The sequence below is a fragment of the Rhipicephalus microplus genome, chromosome 1 (genome assembly GCF_043290135.1).
Source record: "Rhipicephalus microplus isolate Deutch F79 chromosome 1, USDA_Rmic, whole genome shotgun sequence".
NCBI classification, from domain to species: Eukaryota; Metazoa; Arthropoda; class Arachnida; order Ixodida; family Ixodidae; genus Rhipicephalus; species Rhipicephalus microplus.
Window position 1 is genome coordinate 291623528 of NC_134700.1, and position 22449 is coordinate 291645976.

At 43.9% G+C, this 22449-nt stretch overlaps 2 protein-coding genes across 16 annotated transcripts in view; one reads left to right on the plus strand and one right to left on the minus strand.

Annotated features, from left to right (window-relative positions):
- Window positions 1–682: 682 nt before the first annotated feature.
- betaggt-I (geranylgeranyl transferase type-1 subunit beta) lies at window positions 683–11825 on the minus strand. The gene is made up of 9 exons (XM_037412151.2): window positions 11579–11825; window positions 11238–11359; window positions 10359–10423; window positions 9445–9593; window positions 8670–8802; window positions 7442–7487; window positions 6783–6967; window positions 6388–6496; window positions 683–6160 (listed from the first exon to the last, which is right to left on the minus strand). The coding sequence occupies exons 1-9, from the start codon at window positions 11665–11667 to the stop codon at window positions 5985–5987; spliced, it is 1074 nt and encodes a 357-aa protein (XP_037268048.2). The 5' UTR covers window positions 11668–11825; the 3' UTR covers window positions 683–5984.
- A 162-nt stretch (window positions 11826–11987) lies between these two features.
- The window catches only part of LOC119159401 (uncharacterized), a 41913-nt gene continuing 31451 nt past the window's right edge, over window positions 11988–22449 (plus strand). For 14 of the 15 annotated variants that reach the window (XR_012883836.1, XM_075865120.1, XM_075865118.1 and 11 more), the window contains exons 1-3: window positions 11988–12097; window positions 13034–13187; window positions 13750–14521. Coding sequence is in view for 14 of the 15 variants with exons in the window: in XM_075865120.1 (XP_075721235.1) it covers window positions 11997–12097; window positions 13034–13187; window positions 13750–14521 (1027 nt within the window). In the remaining variant the exon portion in view is untranslated. The remainder of the gene's footprint in view (window positions 12098–13033; window positions 13188–13749; window positions 14522–22449) is intronic. The other variant, XM_075865123.1, reaches the window with a different exon arrangement.

Genomic DNA, 22449 nt, shown 5'->3' on the forward strand with positions numbered 1-22449 from the left:
TGCGCATGTTCTGCAATCGTCATAAAAGTGCTCATAAATTCGTAGCAGAGCTTCTAACACATGTGCCGGCCAATTATAAAGAAGCCTCGAAGTCGGTTCCCCACCTTTTTGCAGATTCTGCATGTTAACAGCACCAAGAATCTGGACAGTTAAAATGACATTACAAAAAAATTGCCACTTCCTGGTGTGTGAAAATTTGCACAGAGATACAAAAATACTCGCAGAAACTAAATATGGCAATTTTAAAACGTGTATTTTTTTGCATTTCTTGGTCCCAAAGACCAGTCTGCCCCCTTAAGAAAATTATGCTTTTGCATATCCTGTATCCATATTGCTGAATCATATAACTCGGTGCAAGTTTTTTGATACACTGTTATTGTAGGGACACAAGTTCTGCCATGTAATTGCCACAGTTCCTGAAGAACCCTAAACAGCTTTACTTGTGTACTGTATGAAAAAGTTATTTCTAGTGCCAGTGTATTTCGGGGATATTTGGAGTGCCATTATCTCAAAATAAATGCTCGCTTTGGCATTTATCCTACATGGACATGCTTTCAAGTCTTAACGCACTGCAGTTAATAAATCCTAAAATGTGCCCTAAAAGCTACCAGTCTGCCCATTATGCACATGCTGCACGAATGCAATATTCACGTGGAGGGGGGGGGGCAGCAATAGTACTACGTACAACATTGCACACCTTTATTCACATTCTTGCAAAAAGTCAGTTTTTGGTGCATATCACCAAACATGTGTACTATAATTATGCCAACGGAAAGACTCGTCAAAGTCCACCTCAAGGTTTAGGAATCGCAAACATAAAAAGCATAATGCATAGATATCTCAATGGCATTCGTGAACGATCATGTCTTCAAAGCATGAAACAGTCAAACATCACGAGAATAGTTTTAAAAATGCCGTGCTCCATTCCTTTCGAGTGAGAAAGCCGCACAGAAATGGTATGCGCAACACAGACTGTTTTCAACATCGCTGTTCATGACCAGCTAGGTTATCATCCTATGTGAAACATGCAGTTCTACCTCAGGAAATGCACCAAGAAAGGGAAACAAATGAAGGCAGGACACTTCTTGTAGATGTTCCGTGCTCTCTCAGCTGTGATGTACGACTTAAGGCAGGAAAGGAACTCCACGTGCAGACACTTGCCTGAATGAGGGGGCGGGAGTCTGCTTTGGCAGTGAAGCCCACCCACCGCCTGGCAGCTGGTTAATGGAACAGTTCAATTTCTTCCAATTCCTCAGATAACAAACCGAATCGTCAGATTATTTCAGTAAAATACAAGACAGCATCATACAGCTGTCAGTGCAGGATCAAAATTGGTGACAGGGCATTGATGAGGGGCCCTTTAGACATATTGTTGATCTATCCTAGCATCGTATGTAAAAATGTGCATACCATTCAAGTGGCATCTTGTGCAACAATATTGCAACAGTGTGCACCACAACATTTAGCAGTGAATTCTTCAGAACAACATGGAGTATATTTCTGCACTAAAGCTTTTCTCTAGTATATGGTGAGCAGCTTTGCATATACCATTAGTCATTTCTCATCATTAACTGTAGTCGATGACAACCTAATAGAATGTAAAAGTTGGTACCACTGTCTATGTGCAAAATGTGCATCCAATCACAGCCGCTCCTTTGTGATATGAAGGTTGAGAACCAGTCAATAATGCAACATTGAGTCATTTGCCAGAATGAGAGGCAAGGCGCTGCCACACTGGCAGCCGCCATCCGGATCTTCTTGTCCGCTTCTTGCAAACCTTCCAATATGTCGCGTAGCGTTATTTGCACTAGCCTCAGCGTCACTCTCGCAAGTCGTCATTCAATGCATTTGAAACTTGTGATTCTGCTGTTTCAGAAGTATAATGAAGCGGCAGGCGCTTGGAGTGTTTATCACGTTCCACCGTTTCGCCAGCAACAAGTTTCAGAGTGAAATGTGCTTTTTGCATTGCTTGTATGCACCATGCATATCGCCCGAGGATCGCCACACCTGACAATCTTTTTGTGAACTACTTGCTTGGCAGTGCAGAGACGTGTAAAAAAAAAAGTGCAGAATGGTTTCATGGGCAGCACTTATTCTAGGGCTGCAACTGACTATAGCCTCATTACATTTTACTTTTTCTCTTCCATCAGTGCATAGATTTGTTAATTTAATTAATGTTGGTGTTCAGTGTCCCAAAACCACGGTAGGATTATAAGGGACACCATAGTGGAAGGTTCTGGAAATTTTGACCGTCTCATGTTCTTTAATGCACATTGACATCGCACAGTACATAGGCCTACACTGGAAATGTGACCGTCGCAGCCAGAATCGAACTTACAACCTTCGAGTTAGCAGCCAAGCACCCTAGTTACTGTTCCACCAAGGTGGACAGTGCATGGATTTGTGGAGAAGATCTAGACTGCATTTTGTCGCCCCAGCCATTATATAAGACTGCTTCTACTATGATCCAATACAAGTAGAAGGTTGCATTTTCAAGAGCTAAAGCAGAGCACCTGCATGGAGAGTTATATCGCTCCCTAAAACAACTAAGAGAAATCAATGCAAATATTCTAAAGCAACCTGTAAATTGTAGCCTAGAAGCCAAAATATAATACCATAACTTTGCCATTTTCTTAAGGAAGCTAGACTGGCATTGTGTGGAATTGAAGTTTCATTTGTCAACTTGCACAAGCATGCACTTGTGTCATGCCATAACTGCCAGAAAAGCTACCCTACTCTACACAAGGCTTGATCCCATCCTTGTATGTTATACCCTCCTTCTTTTTTTCGATACCTTGACTTTCTGTAGTTGAGGGTCTCCCTGTATAACCATACACAGTATAATAGTGCAATGGGTCACAGTTTGGAGCTAGTAAATTTTGTCTGCACTTGGCAAGTTTTAAGTGTATATTTAAACAGCTTAAAGGGGCCCTTGCAAGACTTTTCCAAGTAACCATTGAATGATTTCATTAATATAGCTTATTGCCTCATGAATCAACTGCTAAAATTTTTGGAATACATCAAGTATGAGCAGAGTTTATGGGGATTCGTCGCAAGTTTTCAGTAATTTCTTTTTCATGCTAACGAGCAAGAAAGGGGTGACGGGGCAAGACAAGAAGCGGCTTTTCGTTGGTGCTTGTCATGACCTTGAGAACTTTATCTTCCTTTCTTCATACACAGAGCTTATTTTCGAAGTAAAAGCCATGCGCAGGCACATGGCAGCATCCCCTGGCGACATTACGTACTATGCAGCTTACGATGTTCGAATCGGCAGCGGACTTTGGGTTTATGACACAATCATCAGGGTTATGGCACCACATTTCGAGAGAAGAGGGAACAATTTATAGCAGACTTTAAGTGTTAATGATAAATTTAAGGCCTCATGCTGCACTATAATGTTTGGCTTGCGTGTTCCTGAAAGCCTGAACAACCAGTCTGCAGCGTCACCGTGCAGAAAAAGTGTTGCAGCACCCCATTAAGGTGGTTCAATTTTTTTTTTCTTTTGAAGCTTCCTTTCATTAAGTTAAATCTAAATTATATTGAATTGCACTCAACTCAGGCTAGTCTTGATGCATGCTTTTACCATGCGTCAAGACTAGCTTGATGCATGCTTTTTGATGCATGTTCTTGCCACATTTCAAGATCATTGATCAGTTGCTCTTCTTTTTACAGCTTCAGCAGTGCAATTGCAAAGAAACTCACGTAAGATAAAAGCAAGCAAGAAACTTTATAAGTTAGTTTGTTTGACATGACTACATGTCTATGTAAATTATCAATTGGTAAAAAACTAAATACACTGTACGTATCCAAGTACTGAAGTTGAACCACGGTGGCCTAAATAGGAAAAGAAAAAAACCACGGTGTCACACTGATGTAATTAATCTTGACAGGGGATTTACTGTGAATCTGTTTTGAAATTCAAAAATATGAAATGCTGGCCTTGTTCTACTTTACTATCACCATTATACATTTCTACAGACTGGCTTTCACACAGCAAAAATAATTTGTCACTGCAAAAGTAATAATGATATAGTTAGCACATCATTCATCACTTTAAACGATGTAACACTCCTGTCCTGTGTTCCTTGAAGGGGAAAAGGTCTTGGTGTGGAAACAAGACTCATGGGGAAAACAACAGGGCAGTAACTACGTATTTACAGAATGCAAAGATACCTTCATGGCTGCTTTTGTACCATAACCTGGTATGCATAAGGTCTTGCGGAAAAAAAAGTTGCTGCTTTTATTCTAATGCCGAAATTTTTCCTTATTGTTCTTATTAGGTGAATGTCAAGAGGCTGTCATGATAGAGCTTTGTGTAAAAGAACCCTGCTCTATAGTAGCTCCACCACAAGCCAGAAGTAGTGTTCTAGTCCACAACTTTAGGGCTTGCACACATTTCTTAGCATGGACAAAAAAAAACTGAATGCGAGACAGAAACACATACACAGTAGCAGATATTACACCCATCTGAATCATTGCTTTGACAGATAGCAGCATTTAGCTTGGGTGTGTAAACGCATACAGTTTGCAGACACACAGTACCTACGTCGCCCATCTATCTCTTGTAACTGACATACTTTCACAGCGAGGCCCATTGCTAAGCTTTAATGTTCACAATCTCTAAATACAGACAGACTAATGTTTTTCATACTACACATGTAAGTCATAGGTGCTACAAACAGCATCAAATGAGCTGAATAGCAAGAGAAAATTATCTCATCTTCGAATGTTTTAATTCATATGCATAATTAATATTTAAAACATCAGTGCTTAACAAGTTATCTTTTTGTGTCACACATGGTAAAGATTGATATGTATCAAACTGCACACCATACAAAAATAATAATTTGTGTGTGGTTTAGTTCTGTGAAACTCCCCATCAATGTAAGATGTTTTTGTTAACATAAAATATTTGCAATATGTAAGAAGGCTACACTTAGTAGCCACTGTTATTACTGTTTAGAGACAAGCGAAGAAAAAGAAGTAAGCATTCATTAACTGCTAGCCAAGCACAGATTTAACTAAAATTTCACAGACAGAAAAATCCTCTCCGACTAAAATAAGCATGCAGGTAAATGCCCAAACTCAAAAGTAAAGAGTTGTGCAGTTTGAACAAAACCTGCTGATACTACCTACACTTCAAATTATTTGAAACGGTTGCGACGCTGATCACAATGGCAGTGAAATAAGCAGAGAAACAAGTTTCATACAAACTGTGTATATTTCGGCATTATCATACCTACACACTGGCTTTCACACAGCGTGGAACACCACTTATGCACCTAACTTAACCGTATCAGTAACACCTTTTTATCGCACCTGTTCCATTTTCCACACTGCAAAGCAATATGTATGTAAGCTCAGAGAAATCACATGCATTGATAAGTGTTGCGTACAAAGGTGACATTTCAGCACAAAAGAATTATATTCCAGCACAGTCATACAGGTACCGATTAATTTACAGGAACAATAATGCGGCATATCACGCATGACGCACAACATTGGCAAAAGTGCTCACAGAAACATTGCATGCCACCAAGGCATGGTGAATACACAATCCTAGAGGACACACGCCTACAATCAATTGTGCATACACTAAGTAAACAGCGCGTAATGCCTGCTTACACGCTTTTCAAACTAAGCATGTCATCGCGAGTATCTAGTTGGCTGCCTTCATGGAACAAGGCCAGCTGGGATACGATGCACACATATTGCAAGTCGATACACTAAGTCGTGTAGTTAAGAAATAATCTTAATATCACGTGTGTAAAAGTGACAGAGACAATACAACAAAACCTAAAAATGACGCTCTTGCACAATCGTCTCACTTTCCAACTGCTGGCCCACACTGTTGCCAGCATTGCATCGTGGCTAAGAAGAAAAAAAAAGGACAATAGTCGAATTTGTTAAGTACGATATGTCAAAAAGTGCAGCGTTTGCATCCACAACGTCGTAACAATTGCCTCATGTAGTCTGGCACACTATCATCTGTCTCCAGCTCCTCCCACACCATTTTCTTTGAGCGACTCCCACAAGAGGTGGACTCTCTTCAGATGCTCTTCTGCCCGCTGGCTGATGTTGAGTGCCGGCTCGAGTGGTGCAACCTTTTCGACACCCATGAGGGACAAACTTGCAATGCCCATGTAAGCGTGCATTGGATCTGCGCAGCACAATGTTGTCATCACTCTAGTGTCCCTACTTGCCATAGCAGAAATAAAAACGCCATAAGGAATACAACAGACAGAACAGCCTAAAAAGTACAGTGGCAGCACCTAGGCCTATCCCCTCCTAGTCTCCCCATCTGTGCTCCTTATGCTACAACTTGCCCAATCTATCAACTTCCACAACGAACATAGAAATGCAAAACTGTTAGCTATGGTCACATACCAGGATCGCTGTCAGGCCACTTGCTGAAACCACCAGTGATAGGATCTTGTGTCGAATAGAGAAATTCTAGGTTCTTCTCATGGTTCACAAACTTGAATGCACCCAAAAGCTGTAAACAGGGCAACAAGGAAAAGAATGGAAAAAAACTCTGGTCCAGTTCCATGAAAATCTATGCCTATGTACATTGTGATTTGCAAGTGGGAATGGCTAGAGTTAAAATTGCACAGTTTAGCTTGATGTAGACTTCCAGCACTTGCGTTGCTTGAACATGCATCCCTAAAGCTCGGCACAGGTGCTGTTTTTGCTTAGTGTCCCATGAAATTTGCCTATCATGGCTGAAAATTGTTATGAATAAGCACACACAAAAGTTGTAAACATCAAAGCAGCACACACACCTTCAGGGCAGCGCCCACCCAGAAAGAGTAGCATGTGTCAATGGGTTTGTTTGGGCGACCCTGGAATCCCGACGACTGCCGGTCCAGACACCACCGCTGCAGGCCGCGTAGCTGGCGCTCACTCAGTGCTGACTGCAGCTGCCCCATAAGAACGAGCGAGGCCACCGCACAGTACGTCGATCCCCCTGCATGACCATACACACACATGCATCGCCTCTGCTGCTGCGTCAGTTATTGTCACACATGAAATGGCACAACACATCCGTATTAGCTAGCTGCAGCATGCTAAAGTCAATACCAGTGAGCAACACCTCTGCATGAATAGTGCGTTAGAAACAGCACACACCCTTTTCACAAGATTGCTATGCAGTACACAATACATTGATCACAGATTAAACAAGATCAAAGTTATTATGATATCTGAACAACTCTCTCTAACATTATTGGTAACGTACCTGTGTTTTGTAGCATTACTAGACTCTTAGTAAATGGAACTCCTGTTAAATGGAACACATTTATGGTCCCTTGAGGTTCCATTTAATGAGAGTCTACTGCATTTGAAATTCTCACTCACTGCAAATCTTTTTCGTTGATAGCAACTGCTGTACTGAAGGTTTTTCAAGTAGTAACAACAAAAGGAGGCAAATGTAACCACTCACCATGTGATTCCGTTCCTGGATATGGTGATATCCCTCCATCATATCCCTACAAAATGTAATTACATGGAGATCATTGCAGATGTACTGAATACATGAGTAAAACAGTTTAACAATGTGAGCCAGTAGAAACCTATTCACCAGTCACTTGAATTTGTAGTGAACCAAAAATGTGTTTGTCTATGCATGTGTGTACTGATACGTATATACAAACTCGTGCAATAAAAGCCGAAAATGTGTTCAGCTATGAGTACACGCATGTGTGTGCACATGTACATATATACAATCTCGTGCAATGAAAATCAAGAATATGCATTACTGCAAACACAGAAACTGCTTAACTGTACTTTTAAATTAGGCTTTCATTCTATAATATCTCAAGAACTCTATATATCGCCCTACTTAGCAAATGAGGTTACACGCAGTACAGTAGGCTCTCGTTAAACAGCACCTGATGGGACCAGAAAAATATGTTCCATTTATTGGGTGTTCTGTTTACTGAGAGATCAACAGGGTTGCAGACTTTGAGCATGAAACCTATTTATTTATTTATTTATTTATTTACAGATACTGCAATCACCTTTGGTGATTTTAGCAGGGTGGTACATGAAGTTAGTCATGAACAAATGGCAAGTACAATGACATATAATATATACAGGTTATACAATGTCTATAGGGCAAATACACACTTCAACTGGCAATATCATACAATAAAAAATAGAAGACTGCAATTATACAAGCATGTACAGTGGTATGTAATACGATTCAACAATTCAACTGGTTAGTGCACTTTCTAATTTCGAGGAAAACAATGCCAATGAGGGTGCTGAAACAATTGCATTAGTTAGTTTGTTCCACTCGACTATGGTGGAACTACTATACAAACCTACTATATATTAGAAGCATTTTGTTCCTTTTAAGCAGCTGTTCAATTTAAGAGATTGCCATTTACTAAGACTTTTACACATTCATTTAATGAATGTGTAAAGCACCATTCACTTCCTGTAAAGAGAAACCAACGGGTTATAAATTGCTGTTCTTATCTCCTGAACGAGCTAAGTGAACATAGCTTTATGTACTCAATGAGTACTAGGAGAACACATATTGTAAGTTAAACAGTGTGGTTAACTTTTCGTTCATATGGAAACATAAGATTTTTCTGGCTAAGCACGTAATCCGCATTACGGCTATAACCAGAGGAAAAGGAAGATAAGCTGAAGTATTCACTCACATAGCAGGCCTGAATGAAGCTCACAGCTTTTTCTTTGTCAAATCCAGACCAGTCATGCAGCAAACTGCATATTGCCGCTGCACAATATACAAAACGCATATCGTCCTCACTTCCATGGATGAGAGCCATAAAGCTGAAAGAGAGAAAATGTTAAAGAAAAAAAGAAGGGAAAGGAAAAGCTAAATACAGAAGAAATCGGGCAGAAACTTCGGGAGGATGACTGTCGCATTCAAGCAACAGCTTCCCATTAGACCTACTGGAATATGCTGCCGGGGTTGCTTATTGCTTGATGTAACATAAGGCGTGTGTGTGCTATAATGTTGGTTGTTGCATTGCCCTCAATATCAGCGTGTGCAACAAATTACAATAAAACTCTACTGAGGATACACATTGCGAAGTGAATATTATCAGGTTCCACCTGCCATGATATCACCACCTCTGATTACGTTAACCAGTTTAGCTAGCCAGACAGTCTATGCAAAGCTGGAGAAAGAGCACTGGAGGTCTTTGCTTTCATGAAAAAACCCGATACTTTTCGGGAAGTCTGATAGCCATAGTATATCAATATATAACAATGGCTCAAGCTTTTGAAGTAAATTCTAGCTGCTACGAAGTGTCGTGCTTGTAATGAAACTGTTCAAAACACACCATGGTGGCATAAAAAACATTTAGTCCCACATCCTACTAATGAACTGCCACATTATAGGCATGCAGTTTGGGTGAAAAATAAGTAAGCCATGGAGAGTAAGAACATGGGAACACGTGTCAGGCCTACCTTCCAGACTCTTGTTGGAGTGCTTTGAGACCTTGCATGATGGCTTGCCTGTCCACTCTGCTCAAGTCATCCCCGAGAATAATGAGGGTTGCCAAGGCAGTGTACGTCATGGCAATGTGGCCACAGTTAAAACTGCTTGCACAATCATCCTGTAAGTGAACACAGCAGTTCGTTGTCTCTCGATACTTCGAGCATTCAGATGCTTGATGTGAAGTGTTAATTAAACAGACCTGCACTCGTAAAAAAAATTTCCTGAGGATGGGTGTATCAAAATAGAGCTGCAACAACTGCTGAAATACTTCTACAGTGTTTTTTGTATTATTTGAGCATGAGCAGTGTGCTGCACATTTCGATCTGCTTGCCATTCTCAGCATTACATTCCAAGTTGCTATAGCATTCATTGTTTCGCCCTTGCGGCGAAACTGTGACTTCTTTTTACAATGTTTTTCAACACTTACACAATAGAAATTGTGTAAAAAACATTATTTGCTGAATGTATCACTGCTTTGTATCCTAAAGCAAACATTAAAACATTAGAGCTAGAATCAGAAATATTGATGTTAAGTTAGCATGATGATTATCTCCACTAACTTATTTATTTGTATAATGGTCACTAGCAATCAATCACACTTCCCGTATACACTAAATACAGCGTTATATATTCAATAAGTAAGCAATATTTTCTGCTCAGCTCGACTTGCATTATCCATTAAAGAGTATTGTTGTTTACCAACAGCATAATATCCGATCACTTCAGTGTTCCCCACAACTCCGCAGCAGAGCATTTTAATGCATCTGTGCATAGCAAGGCAAGATATTGCAGGTTCCATTAATTTTGTTATGCTAGCAACTTGCACACTGAAAATGAGAAACAGCTACACAGTGCAGGAAAAAGGAAAGTTAATTCAGCTTACCAAATCATTTCCTTTGAAGCCAGTGGCATGAGAACCTTTGAAGCCACAGCGATCAAGGTTACTCCCTGGAGTACCAAAATGAGAAAATAGTAATAATGAAATGTTACCAAAAAAAAGAGAGAAGCATTCTAAACATTAGTGCAAATATTTATTCAACTTCAAAGCTTTGATCCTAAGAAAGCCACATGGGCTTACGGCTATCTTCAGGTTTATCTCATGTAGATTGCAACTGTTCCCTCTTTGAACACTTAATGTTCCAAGCATGTGCATCCCCTAGCACTGCACTTATCAGCATAGCAGAAGCAGCCAAACATCACATGGCAAATTCAGTTAAGGCTATGTGAACATGTGCATGTTTTGAGCCAGTTACCAAATCACAATGAACGTCACTTTAGTGTAACCTGTTACTGCATACATGTAAGACTTTTTTCACTTTATTTTCTAATCCGATCAAAGCCGATCAAAGCCGCAAGAAGTCAATATTGGAAAGGCATTCATACCTTAATAATACATTGATACAAACCAGCTAGTAGAACGTGTTGAACGGTATTCAGAACTCCTGCTAAGCTAAGCTTTCATGATTTCCGTGGCTTTAAGTTGCACACATGTCACTTACAATGCAGTGCAAACCATCCCACAGAAGTGAAATTATTGTAAAATGAATATTAACTGCGTCCTAATTAAACTTTTTTTGCTTGTTGAATACACACTATCAATCATGTGCTTGAAATAATGTATGAGACCACATACGGTACGAGAAAAATTAATGAAACGTTAGTGGTGTCACGCCAAGTATTTTAGCACGTGTTAGTCGAGTAATCATGAACTTCAACACGCGATCACAAAACGATGATGCTATAAAAGGACTAATAAACTTACGATCTTTATTAGGCAAGACCTGATGTGAGTATATCCATTGAACAATGTCGTCTTTATTTTCGATTGTATCCAGAGCGTTGAGCAGGTCCAGCCCAGAAACTGCGAAATATGCTACAGTCATTCTGAAACGAGAGGAACGCATGCATATGAATAACACAAATTTGACGATCTTCCGTATCCGTTGGGCTTCTATCCGTACCGCTGAAAGTGGTTCCAATCAGAACACGAGAAATGTGATCGTGAGGTGATAGACTAAACTCTATTAACAATCGAGTCGATTTTTGTGGTGTACTGGCAGCAAAAATATCGCCCTGCTGGCCCGCTTGATCACTTTCGCGTACCTCATTTCGTCCAACGATGACATAGCGCTGGGAAGTACATTGAGACATCTCTGGAAAAACTTGACGTGTTGATTCCTGAGGAAAACCATCGTTGCAAGTGTGAACCACCAAACAGAGCGCCTAATATCGCGAACAAGTGGACCGACTAACAAATAACCGCATAGCAATCGTTGCTAGCAGACCACACGGAAACCAACACCTAAAAACACGCGTTTTCTGCCCAAGTTTGTGCGGTTTGTGATTGCTAAGATGGTGCTGCCATCTAGATTGTTTTGATAATTAAAACGCACAGCTAAACCATATTAATGTTTCGCACTTTAAGGACACGTACATCTTTGTCAGATGCATTATTCAACCACTTCAATCTTATATTTTTTTGCTTTTTTTTAGTGGCTGTAAAAGGTTAATCAATCTGCAGATGACGAATTATGGCTGGCGCGAACTAGCAATGGCGGCCGTCAGCGCCAGTAGTATGTTAGAGTTCGTTCGCCGTATTTTTCGCGAACGTCAAGACCATGGGTACGAACAACATCTACATTGTCGCTTCCGACACTGGCCGATGTGTCCGGCTAACGATCCTTTCAATTTTACCTGCGTGCCGCCTAGATTTCGCTCGCGAAACTCGAAATCATATTCCTTGCTGCTCTGTTGTACTCATTGAGGGGGTAACTTATGATGCTAAACAAATTTGCGCCGTGATCGCTCTCAATTTCGATAGCTTACGGCTGACATGTAAGCGTGTCTTTTTCATTGTTTGACTACTTTTTTCCGATCTGTGAACTGTTGCTGGTTTTATTCTAGCTCCGAGAGTCACTACGTCGTCAAACCATTCGTGCTCTACTTTCAAGGGAAACTAGCTTTCCGCACTACGTAGGCGAGCACGATGCGTCTTGACGAATATTTCGGTCCCTGCCGTTTATATCTGACCTGAATCTCCGATATGCCTTTGCAAACCGCCAAGTTGCAATTATCTGCTACTACGAATTTGATTGTATTGCGTGAAAGCGAGCCACGTATGCTTGGGAAGTGATCGCGATGAAGCAGTAGGAAAAATAACAAAACAGCGTGCATTGTGTTAATGCTCATCAAGCGAGCTAACGTCTTGCATTCCGTGTGTGTCGTGAGTAGAGTACTTCCACATGTTTGTATTTTGAGTGCGCCTGTTGCGTGTGCGTGTATAACCCGGAACTGGTGTTTTCGACACCCGCCGAATTCGTTTACTAGCTTCAGTTCTCGTGACGTCGGAAGAGTTTTTGCGTGGACGACTTGTGCTGTGCGTTTTTCCGCCTGGTTAATCGGTTAAAACTTGCAGTGATAGTCATTGCGTCCAGACTGTTGCACTAAACGGTGTCCCGTTCGAAACCGCGATCTTTCTCGGTGTAGTATGTGCGTACTTCGCGATTTTGTCGCTGTTTCTACTCACTAAGCTCCGTTGATTCGTTTTCATTTACGCAGCATGCTCACCATCAGGCAGCTCCGGACGCTATACACTGACGAGCTCAAGGTGAAACACTTGTCGTCGGAAAACCGGGAAGTTTTTGCATCAATAGTCACAACTGTGTTTAAGGAGTTTGAAGACTTGACAGACTGCAGAGAGAAGTCATCGCAGGTAAATAACGTCATTTTCCAATGTGCATGCCCCATAAGATGTTATCCTTGCTGCGTAAAAGCACTAAAAAAGTACTACAGTTCTAAGAGTGCATCGTTTGCTAACCGAGCATTCTCTTTCTTCCCTGTATAATCATATTGCTGGGATCAAAACATTTGTCGCCATTCTGATACATTGAGCAGTAGTCATTGGAATGTGAGCTTGACATTGTCTGTAAGCAACTTTGTTTTGATGTGTGGGACACCTGCAAAAGTGTATGTCATGACAAGCTGCTATAGAGCATTGAGTAAAGCTACAACATGGGCTAGTTGGTGTTACAACTTGGGCTAGTAAAGCTACAACATGGGCTAAAGGTGCACCAAGTGAATACAGATACTGCACAGAATAAAAAAAATAAACATACAATATTGAACACACTCAACATCATACCCCCTGTATTTTTTTAGTTCTGTGCACTTTGTTCACTTAGTGCACCTTTAAGGATGAAATTTAGTATTTAGTAAAGCCTTTTTGTGGTTAACTTTAATAACATTATTTTGCTGCATGTTTTTCATTTGTTCAGGATGTTAAGTCGAGTATCAACGAGACCCCAGCAGAAGCGGGGCCTATCAGCCCTCTGCGCACAATACTGCCTCAAAACGGTAACTGCTTTGTGGACTTCGAATCATCCATCAAGTGCCCCAATGCCAAGAATGTTCAGCGGGTGATTGACTCGAGCAGTGACTCTGATGATGACGATGTGATTCGGGCCGTGAAGGAGACGCTAGGTGTGCAGACACGTCGGCGAACTCAGCCGAAACTGGCTCCCGTGCCTAGTGTTTCTGTGCCTAGTGCTGTCGTTGCCACTTTCAACTGCACGTCATCAATAACAGGTGCCAATGCATCAATAGCCATTTCATCAGATTCATCGCACATTTCCCCAAAGGTTCCTTCTCCAAGTGCTTCCCCAGCTACTTCATCAAGTTTGTCTTCCAACTGCATACCAAGTGTAATATCTGACAGCTCGCCCAAGGATTTGCCTCATGACGAATCCCTCAATGCTTCCTCCAGTGCATCCGCCAGTGCAGTGTGTAGTGCCATTCCGACTGTGGTGATCCCTGTGGTTTCCGTGGACAAGGCCGAAGCGCCATGCGGAGGGGATGCGTCAGACTCGTCGGACTCGGAAGGAAAGTTGATGATCGCCGAGTCCCCCATGTCTGCGGAGTCTCCGCGGAGGCCTTCGTCTGATGGTGAAGGCAGTGCCAGGGTTGGAGAACATGCAACTGTTGAACCCAGGAGGCCTTCCCTCCCTGAAAGTAAGAAAACAAAAACTGCTGCCAGCAGTCCGAATGAAGGTTTGTAGACATTCTGTGTTTCTTGCAGTCAGTCATTGCTGGTTTTTATAACCTTCATGGCTATGTCGTGGCTACATCTCTACCAACAAATCGGCCAAGAAATGGCCCGAGTAGTAAAGAAATAGTTGCTCACATCAAGGCTACCAAGATAACTTCCTACCTGCCACTGGCCTTGTGTCTGTTCAGAAAGAGGCTTACACTTGTCAGAGTGCCCTTACACAAAAAAAGAGGTTGGGGTTTGATATTAGATTCTCTAAAGGGACACTGGAGAGCAAAACACTTTCTCACGCATCAGTAAAGTACAATTTCACAATCCCTAAAACGCCACTCGTATCACAGCAGGACACTTGGTAAGTGAGGAAACGCTCGAAAAAAAAACTGCAGGTGGAAATGCCACCTTAGATTCTCGCACCAGACACTGTTATGTCATAAATTTTGAAGGCGCTTACTGGGCCCTGCATTTCTTCTAATCAATAAAATTTAAGTACATTGTCATCGGTGGGCGCCATAGACTTGGCATACGAAGTTTCAGAAAATTTTCATCGAGCCAATGTTGTGAAAATATGAAAAATACATTGTAGAATTTTTTCACATCACACATGGGAACTACAGCGCGAAATTTAAAAATGAAACTTTGACCTTAATTTTTCTCCATTAATAATGAACTTATGGCAGTGAAACTTAAGACATTATAGTTCTCAGAGTGCAGTTTATCAATCCAAAACAACTCATTGTTTCTCTTTAGTGTCTCTTTAAACAATGCATTATGTGCATGCTGAAGCCATATCAAAGACAATAAATACATTAAGCTGTTCAATTTATACTGTACAGCAACACTTTTTTGTTCAGAAACAGTACAGAATAGTGACATCATATGCTTAGACGAGAAATTTCCATTTGATGTCGACCAATTCAAAGGGCAGTAATTCTTTCTAAAGTTTTTACCCAACCAGCCACAATAACTATATTAGATAACTTTCTTACTTTCATCCCCATATGTCAGCGCTTGGTAGGATCTCTATTCTATTTTACTGTTTTGGTTGTCTTGGCTTCTTGTAGATGTCGTAGAAGCAAGATATCACATTGCACTGTTGTTACTCACACATTCATGCACATAAAGTCTGTTCACTTTGTTGGCATCGCTCTAAACTGGCCTAGGATGGGGTGCGAGATAACTAGAAATCAATTACCATGTGCTGACATGGTGCAGTTCCTAGTTTCAGCCACCTAATGTGCATCATTCATGTAAGTTTGAAAGGTTGCGAACCACATGTATGGTTGGTTTCTGAAGCACGAACGCATCCCTTGTCACATATAGAACAGCATATGTATGCAAGTGAAGTTCAAACAGGGCATGCTTGTGTACGTCATTGTTTGCTATGCTGCTGCTGTGCGTTTGCATCAAACTGGTGCAATCACTAGAGATGGCACAGAAAAATTATCAAATAGTCCTGCATTGAAACGAATGTTTGGATTCAGAGGATGCAGTCCGTTACTGCCACACTCCGGAAATGAAAGCAAGGGGCAAAGCCTCGTGAGCTGGTTGCAGACAAATCAAATAGATGCGTAATTAAGAGTGCGGGAGTGCCCAGGTTTACAAGTCTTTTTTGGACATTGGGTTGTGGCAAGTTTAGCGCACACTTCCGTACTTAATATTTATTCAAAGGCATAATTTTCTAAATATTTTGGGCATTGTCAATCTTCTGAATATTTCATGAAATGGCATGTTTACAAAAACCAATAGCGTCTATGTGTATACAATTCATAGTGAAATAGTGACTGTGCCGAAGGGCATTATCTGATGAAGTGCTTGTATTTAAAGACGTGCTGCAACACTTTTCCAAGTAGCCATATAATGGATTCACTACAGGAGCTTATTACCTCACCAACTGGCCACCGCAATAATATTTAGAATATTGCCACCTGGTGTTCTGTGCCAGTGAACAGTGGGTCAGTTCTGTGCCGGGGAACGAGGGAGACGAAGACGAGCAACCCATGCCAGCGGAGACGTCCTTCTTTGTCTCTGAGATTTTGGACACTCGCGTCTCTTTGTACGTTCGTTCGAGCTCTTAGCGCGCGACAACTGGTGGAGGTGCTGGGTACCCTATGCACCGAACCCCTCCCAGTACAAGAAGCTCCAGCCCCATACCGGTGGTTACGCCTGTTCACCGTGCTAGCAGCAGGATTTGTGGACTGGACCCTGAGTTCGGACTTCTCTCAGAAGAGATGACGGCCCCAACTATTCCAGGCAACGCCATCCCAAGCGGCTCCATCACAGCCGGTATGGAAGGCGCAACGCCATTGCAATATACACTGTTTAAACCACGAACGCCGAATCCCTTTCATGGTGCTGTCCATGAGGATGTTGAAGATTGGCTAGTCCACTATGACTTCGTTGCCGCTCATAACATGTGGGATGACACAGACAAGCTCCGACATGTCTACTTCAGTTTGAATGACGGGGCACGTGTTTGGTACGAAAACCGGGCAGGTGTGTTCACGTCATGGGTGGGCTTCAAACGCCGGCTTTTCAAAACGTATGCAAGTCCCGATCGCCGAGAGCGAGCTGAACGTGAACTCCAGTGCTGTATGCAAATGCCAAATGAAGGCGTAGCAATGTATGTTGAGGACATGACGCGTCTTTTTCGACGAGCCGACCCTCACATGCCGGAAGAGAAGAAGGTGCGATACCTGATGCGTGGAGTGAAGGAGCAGTTGTTCGGTGGTCTTGTACGCAGCCCCCCGAAGACTACGTCAGAGTTTCTTGCTGAAGCCGTCCTGATTGAAAGCACGCTTCGGCAACGGACCCAGACGTACGAGCGACAAGTGAACTTTGCTTCTGCTACGGACTACATGGGTGGTTTTGGGGCCCACGTCGACTTCTTCCGAGAGCACATACGCTCTGTAATTCGCGAAGAACTGCAGAAGTTATCTGTACCCTCGGCGGCCACTGTCAGTTCTTTGTCCGGCATCGTCCGAGATGAAGTTCAGCAGGCACTACGAAAACCGTCCTGTCAGACAGAGCCGCGGCCCCTAAATGACTTCCCTCGCATGTCGTATGCGCAAACTCTGCTCCAGCCAGCACCACCTTTGCCTCCGCTTCCCACCGCGGCCCCTGCCGTGCTTCCAGCAGATGAAACTCTGCGCCCACCTGCACCACATTTCAGTCCGCCTTATACCACAGCCCCAGCCATGCCAGCCATGCTTCAGGCAGTCCAAGCGGGCCCGTACCTCAGTGACCGCCGACCGAATCCGCGAAAATCGGACGTGTGGCGGGCCCCCGATCGACGTCCCCTTTGCTATCACTGTGGTGAACCTGGGCACATCTACCGACAGTGCACTTATCGAGAGCTGGGACTTCGTGGTTTTTCGGCCAACTCCCCACCTCCTAGGTTCGGCCAGCGGCCTCCGGAAATCGCTGACTACGTTGCTCAGCAGCGCGGATCGACATCTCGGCACCACTCACGCTCTCCATCCCCGCGGCGGTTCCCGCCGAATCATCGCACCTATGCGGGCATGGCGCAGGGCCGGTCACCTAGCCTGCGTCGGGAAAACTAGCCTCAGCGACCTTCAGGGGCAAGGCCGCTCAGACTGGTCATGCTCAAGACCCCCTATCGATGCGGACTGAAGATACCGATGATACATCGACAACGACACCACCGGCTGATTGCGGAAGAGTTTCCTTAGATATTACTGTTCTGCTAGATGGTCGCGAAGTCCGCGCCTTAGTAGACACTGGTGCGGACTATTCCATAATTAGCGAAAAACTGGCCGCCCTTCTCAAGAAAGTAACGACGCCTTGGAACCGAACGCCGATTCGTACAGCTGGCGGGCATATCGTCACGCCACTCGGTATGTGCACGGCAAGACTGCAAGTCCGCGGTTGTACATTTGTTACCAGTTTGAGCGTTCTCCGGCAGTGTTCTCGAGACCTGATCATTGGCATAGATTTTCTCAGGGAGCATGGTGCTATAATTGACATTCGACGACGTCTAGTCACTTTCGCGACCACGAACGCCACCCCAGCCACTCCCGAGTGTCTCTTCGCGTCGTCGACGACGCTGTCACGTTACCACCCCGTGCAACTGTTGTGGTTCAGGTGGCGTGGGACAGTGTGATGCACGGTGAACCAGTCGTAGAAAGCAATAACTCGCTTTTGCTGTCTCAGGGTGTCTGCGTAGCGAGAAGCCTTGTCGACCTTCGTGATGATCACTGCAACGTTTTTGTCACAAACTTCAGCTACGAGCACCGGCACCTTTTTCCTGGAACTGTCATCGCCTACGCCGACCCAGTCGCCAATGTCACAGAGTGTTTTGCTTCCGAGGCCATCGGCGCTGCTGAAGCGCCTTTCCGCAGCGTCGACATCAATCCAATGCTTTCTGAAGCGAACAAGCAGCGTTTGAGCGAGCTGTTGCTGGAGTTCCACACATGCTTTGCACGTTCTTCAAAGATACGTCAAACACCGATAACGAAACACCGTATTATCACCTACGACGACGCGCATCCCATATGGCAGCAGCCTTACCGTGTTTCGAGAACCAAACGGCACACGATTCAAACGCAAGTTAAAGAAATGCTTCAGGATGGCGTGATACTGCCTTCAAGCAGCCCTTGGTCATCACCAGTCGTTCTTGCGAAAAAGAAAGACGGCACGCTTCGCTTTTGTGTCGACTACAGAAAGTTGAACAATGTCGCAAAGAAAAACGTGTACCCGTTGCCCAGAGTCGATGATTCTCTGGACAAGCTGAGACGCGCGAAGTATTTTTCGTCCGTCGACTTGAAGAGCGGTTATTGGCAAATAGAGGTCGATGAACGTGACCGGGAAAAGACCGCTTTTGTAACGCCGGATGGCCTTTATGAGTTCAAAGTGCTCTCTTTCGGCTTTTGTTCCGCTCCAGCCACATTCCAGCGAATGATGGACACCGTCCTGGCAGACCTCAAGTGGAAAAGCTGTCTCGTCAACCTCGATGATGTCGTTGTGTTTTCAGAAACGTTTGACGAGCATCTTCGTCGCCTTCGGAGTGTGCTCGAAGCCATTAGATCGGCCGATCTCACACTGAAGCCTGAGAAATGTCATTTCGGCTACGAAGAATTGAAGTTTCTTGGTCATGTCGTGAGCGCCGTTGGTGTTCGGCCTGATCCTGACAAAACTGCTGCCGTCACCGCTTTTCCACCTCCAACTGACAAGAAAAGTCTTCGACGATTTCTGGGTCTGTGCGCTTATTACCGGCGCTTTATTGAAAATTTCTCTAACATTGCGGAGCCACTATTACGTCTCACGCGTGATGACACACCATTTGTCTGGGCTGACGAACAGCAGACTGCCTTTGCGGAACTACAGCACCGGCTCTCTTCCCCTCCCGTGCTCGGCCACTTCGATGAAGATGCTGACACTGAAGTACGCACTGATGCGAGCAATATTGGTCTTGGAGCTATTTTGGTACAAAGACAAGATGGCATTGAACGGGTGATAGCCTACGCAAGTCGCACACTGTCTCGCGCAAAATCTAACTATTCCACATCAGAGAAAGAATGTCTCGTGGTCATTTGGGCAATTACAAAGTTTAGGCCATATCTCTATGGAAGACCATTTAAAGTGGTGACTGACCATCATGCTTTGTGCTGGTTGACCAATCTACGAGACCCTTGAGGAAGATTAGCACGATGGAGTCTGCGCCTTCAGGAATTTTATGTCACCATCGTGTACAAGTCAGGCAAAAGCACGAAGACGCCGACACGCTATCATGAGCACCTCTTCAATCCGCCAGTACTAGCGCAGAAGAGGACGGCGCCTTCGTGGCAACTGTCAGCGGACCGGGTCTGATGTCGCATCAACGAAATGACGCCAATCTAAGAATGATTATAGATCATTTAGAAGGTGGCGTTGCGCCCATTCCTCGTCTGATGCTGCGAACGTTGCCATCATTTTGCCTACGAAATGGCGTCTTATACAAAAGGAACGCCGGTGCTGGTGACAGATCTCATCTTCTCATCGTGCCTGAAGCCCTCCGCGATGACGTCTTATTAGCTTGCCCCGACGAGCCCACATCTGGCCATCTGGGCTACTCGAGAACTATGGATCGGGTGCGACAACTCTACTACTGGCCTAAAATGTCTGCCTGTGTCAAACACTACGGGAAGGGATGCCGTGAATGCCAGCGTCGCAAGACACGACATTTAAAGCCTGCAGGCCATCTACAACCGATCGATCCATCACGTACACCGTTTGAACAAGTGGGCATGGACCTCCTAGGCCCGTTTCCTTTGTCTTCTTCTGGCAACAAATGGATTATTGTCGCAACCGATTATTTGACACGTTACGCTGAGACGAAGGCGTTGCCACGAGGGACCGCATCTGAAGTTGCCAGTTTTTTTATGCATCAAATCGTGCTACGGCATGGCGCCCCGTCACATGTCATCACTGATCGAGGGACATCATTCACAGCGAAACTCTTGGATGATATCTTCAGGTTGAGTTAGACAACCCATCGAAAGACCACTGCGTATCACCCTCAGAGTAATGGTTTAACAGAAAGGCTAAACAAAATGCTAGCTGACATCTCTATGTACGTGGATGTGCAGCACAAAACGTGGGACGTTATCCTGCCGTACGTAACATTTGCGTATAACACTGCAACGCAGGAAACTACACGCTTCACACCATTCCGGCTCGTTTATGGTCGAGATGTTAGAACTATGCTGGACGCCATAATTCCGTATGAGGACATCGACAAGCTCCACCAATTAGCCCCCGACATCAATGAGTACATTCAGCGCGCTGAGGAAGCACGTCAACTGACCCGTGTGCACATCCGAACTCAACAGTGCGCAGGTGCATGGCAGCACAACACTGACCATCGAGAAGTTAATTATGAACCTGGTGACCAAGTTTGGGTTTGGACCCCCATTAGGCGGCGAGGTCTCAGTGAGAAACTCTTGAGGAAGTACTTTGGACCTTACAAAGTACTCAGACGTGTGAGCGACGTGAACTACGAAGTGGTTCCAGACAGAGGCGCGCCATCATCTCAGCGCAGGTTACCACGCCCAGAGACTGTACACGTAGTCCGCCTAAAACCATACTTTACGCGGTGATGCGAATTTTCTTCTTGTGCCAGTGAACTCTTCATGTGAACAGTGAATGCCGTTTATTTCCGATTGCCAGGCCCAGGACGCATTTTCTCTCGTGCACTAATTTGTTTAATGTTTCTTTATGTTACCTACTTCGACCAATTGCTGTGCACACTTTTGTTTGAGCATCGGGTCAATGCTCTCTTGGGAGGAGGAGTAATGCCACCTGGTGTTCTGTGCCAGTGAACAGTGGGTCAGTTCTGTGCCGGTGAACGAGGAAGACGAAGACGAGCAACACGTGCCAGTGGAGACGTCCTTCTTTGTCTCTGAGATTTTGGACAGTCGGGTCCCTTTGTACGTTCGTTCGAGCTCTTAGCGCGTGACAATATGTTAAGTACGAGTGAAGTTACGAGGATTTGTTGCACGCTGCAGTTGCTTTCTCTATTCTTTCGTCCCGACAAAAGTGCTGGAAGGTAAGCAGGAAATGCTGACATGGTGGAAGGAGGTACATCACATGCGCTTCGTGACCTTGAGCACTTTTAAAGAGGTAGTCTTTCTTAAAAACCTTCAACACAAATATTTCTGTCGGTCTGTGCATTTGTCTGTTTGTCCACTCCTAACGGTACCGGCTGCACTGAACGGCACCAGCCAATACCCCAAACGGCCGACCCCATCTGCATCGCCCATTGCTCAAGATTCAGTGTTCATACTTGTGCAATTGTCAATTAAAAAGCAATTATTGTGCATATCTGAGGCACCATAACAACACGTATATATCCTGTATGTGCGTCTTTTACTAGAAGAGGCATACATAAGTAATTTCAAGGACTGAAGCGTTTATCACGCTGCGCTGACCAAGC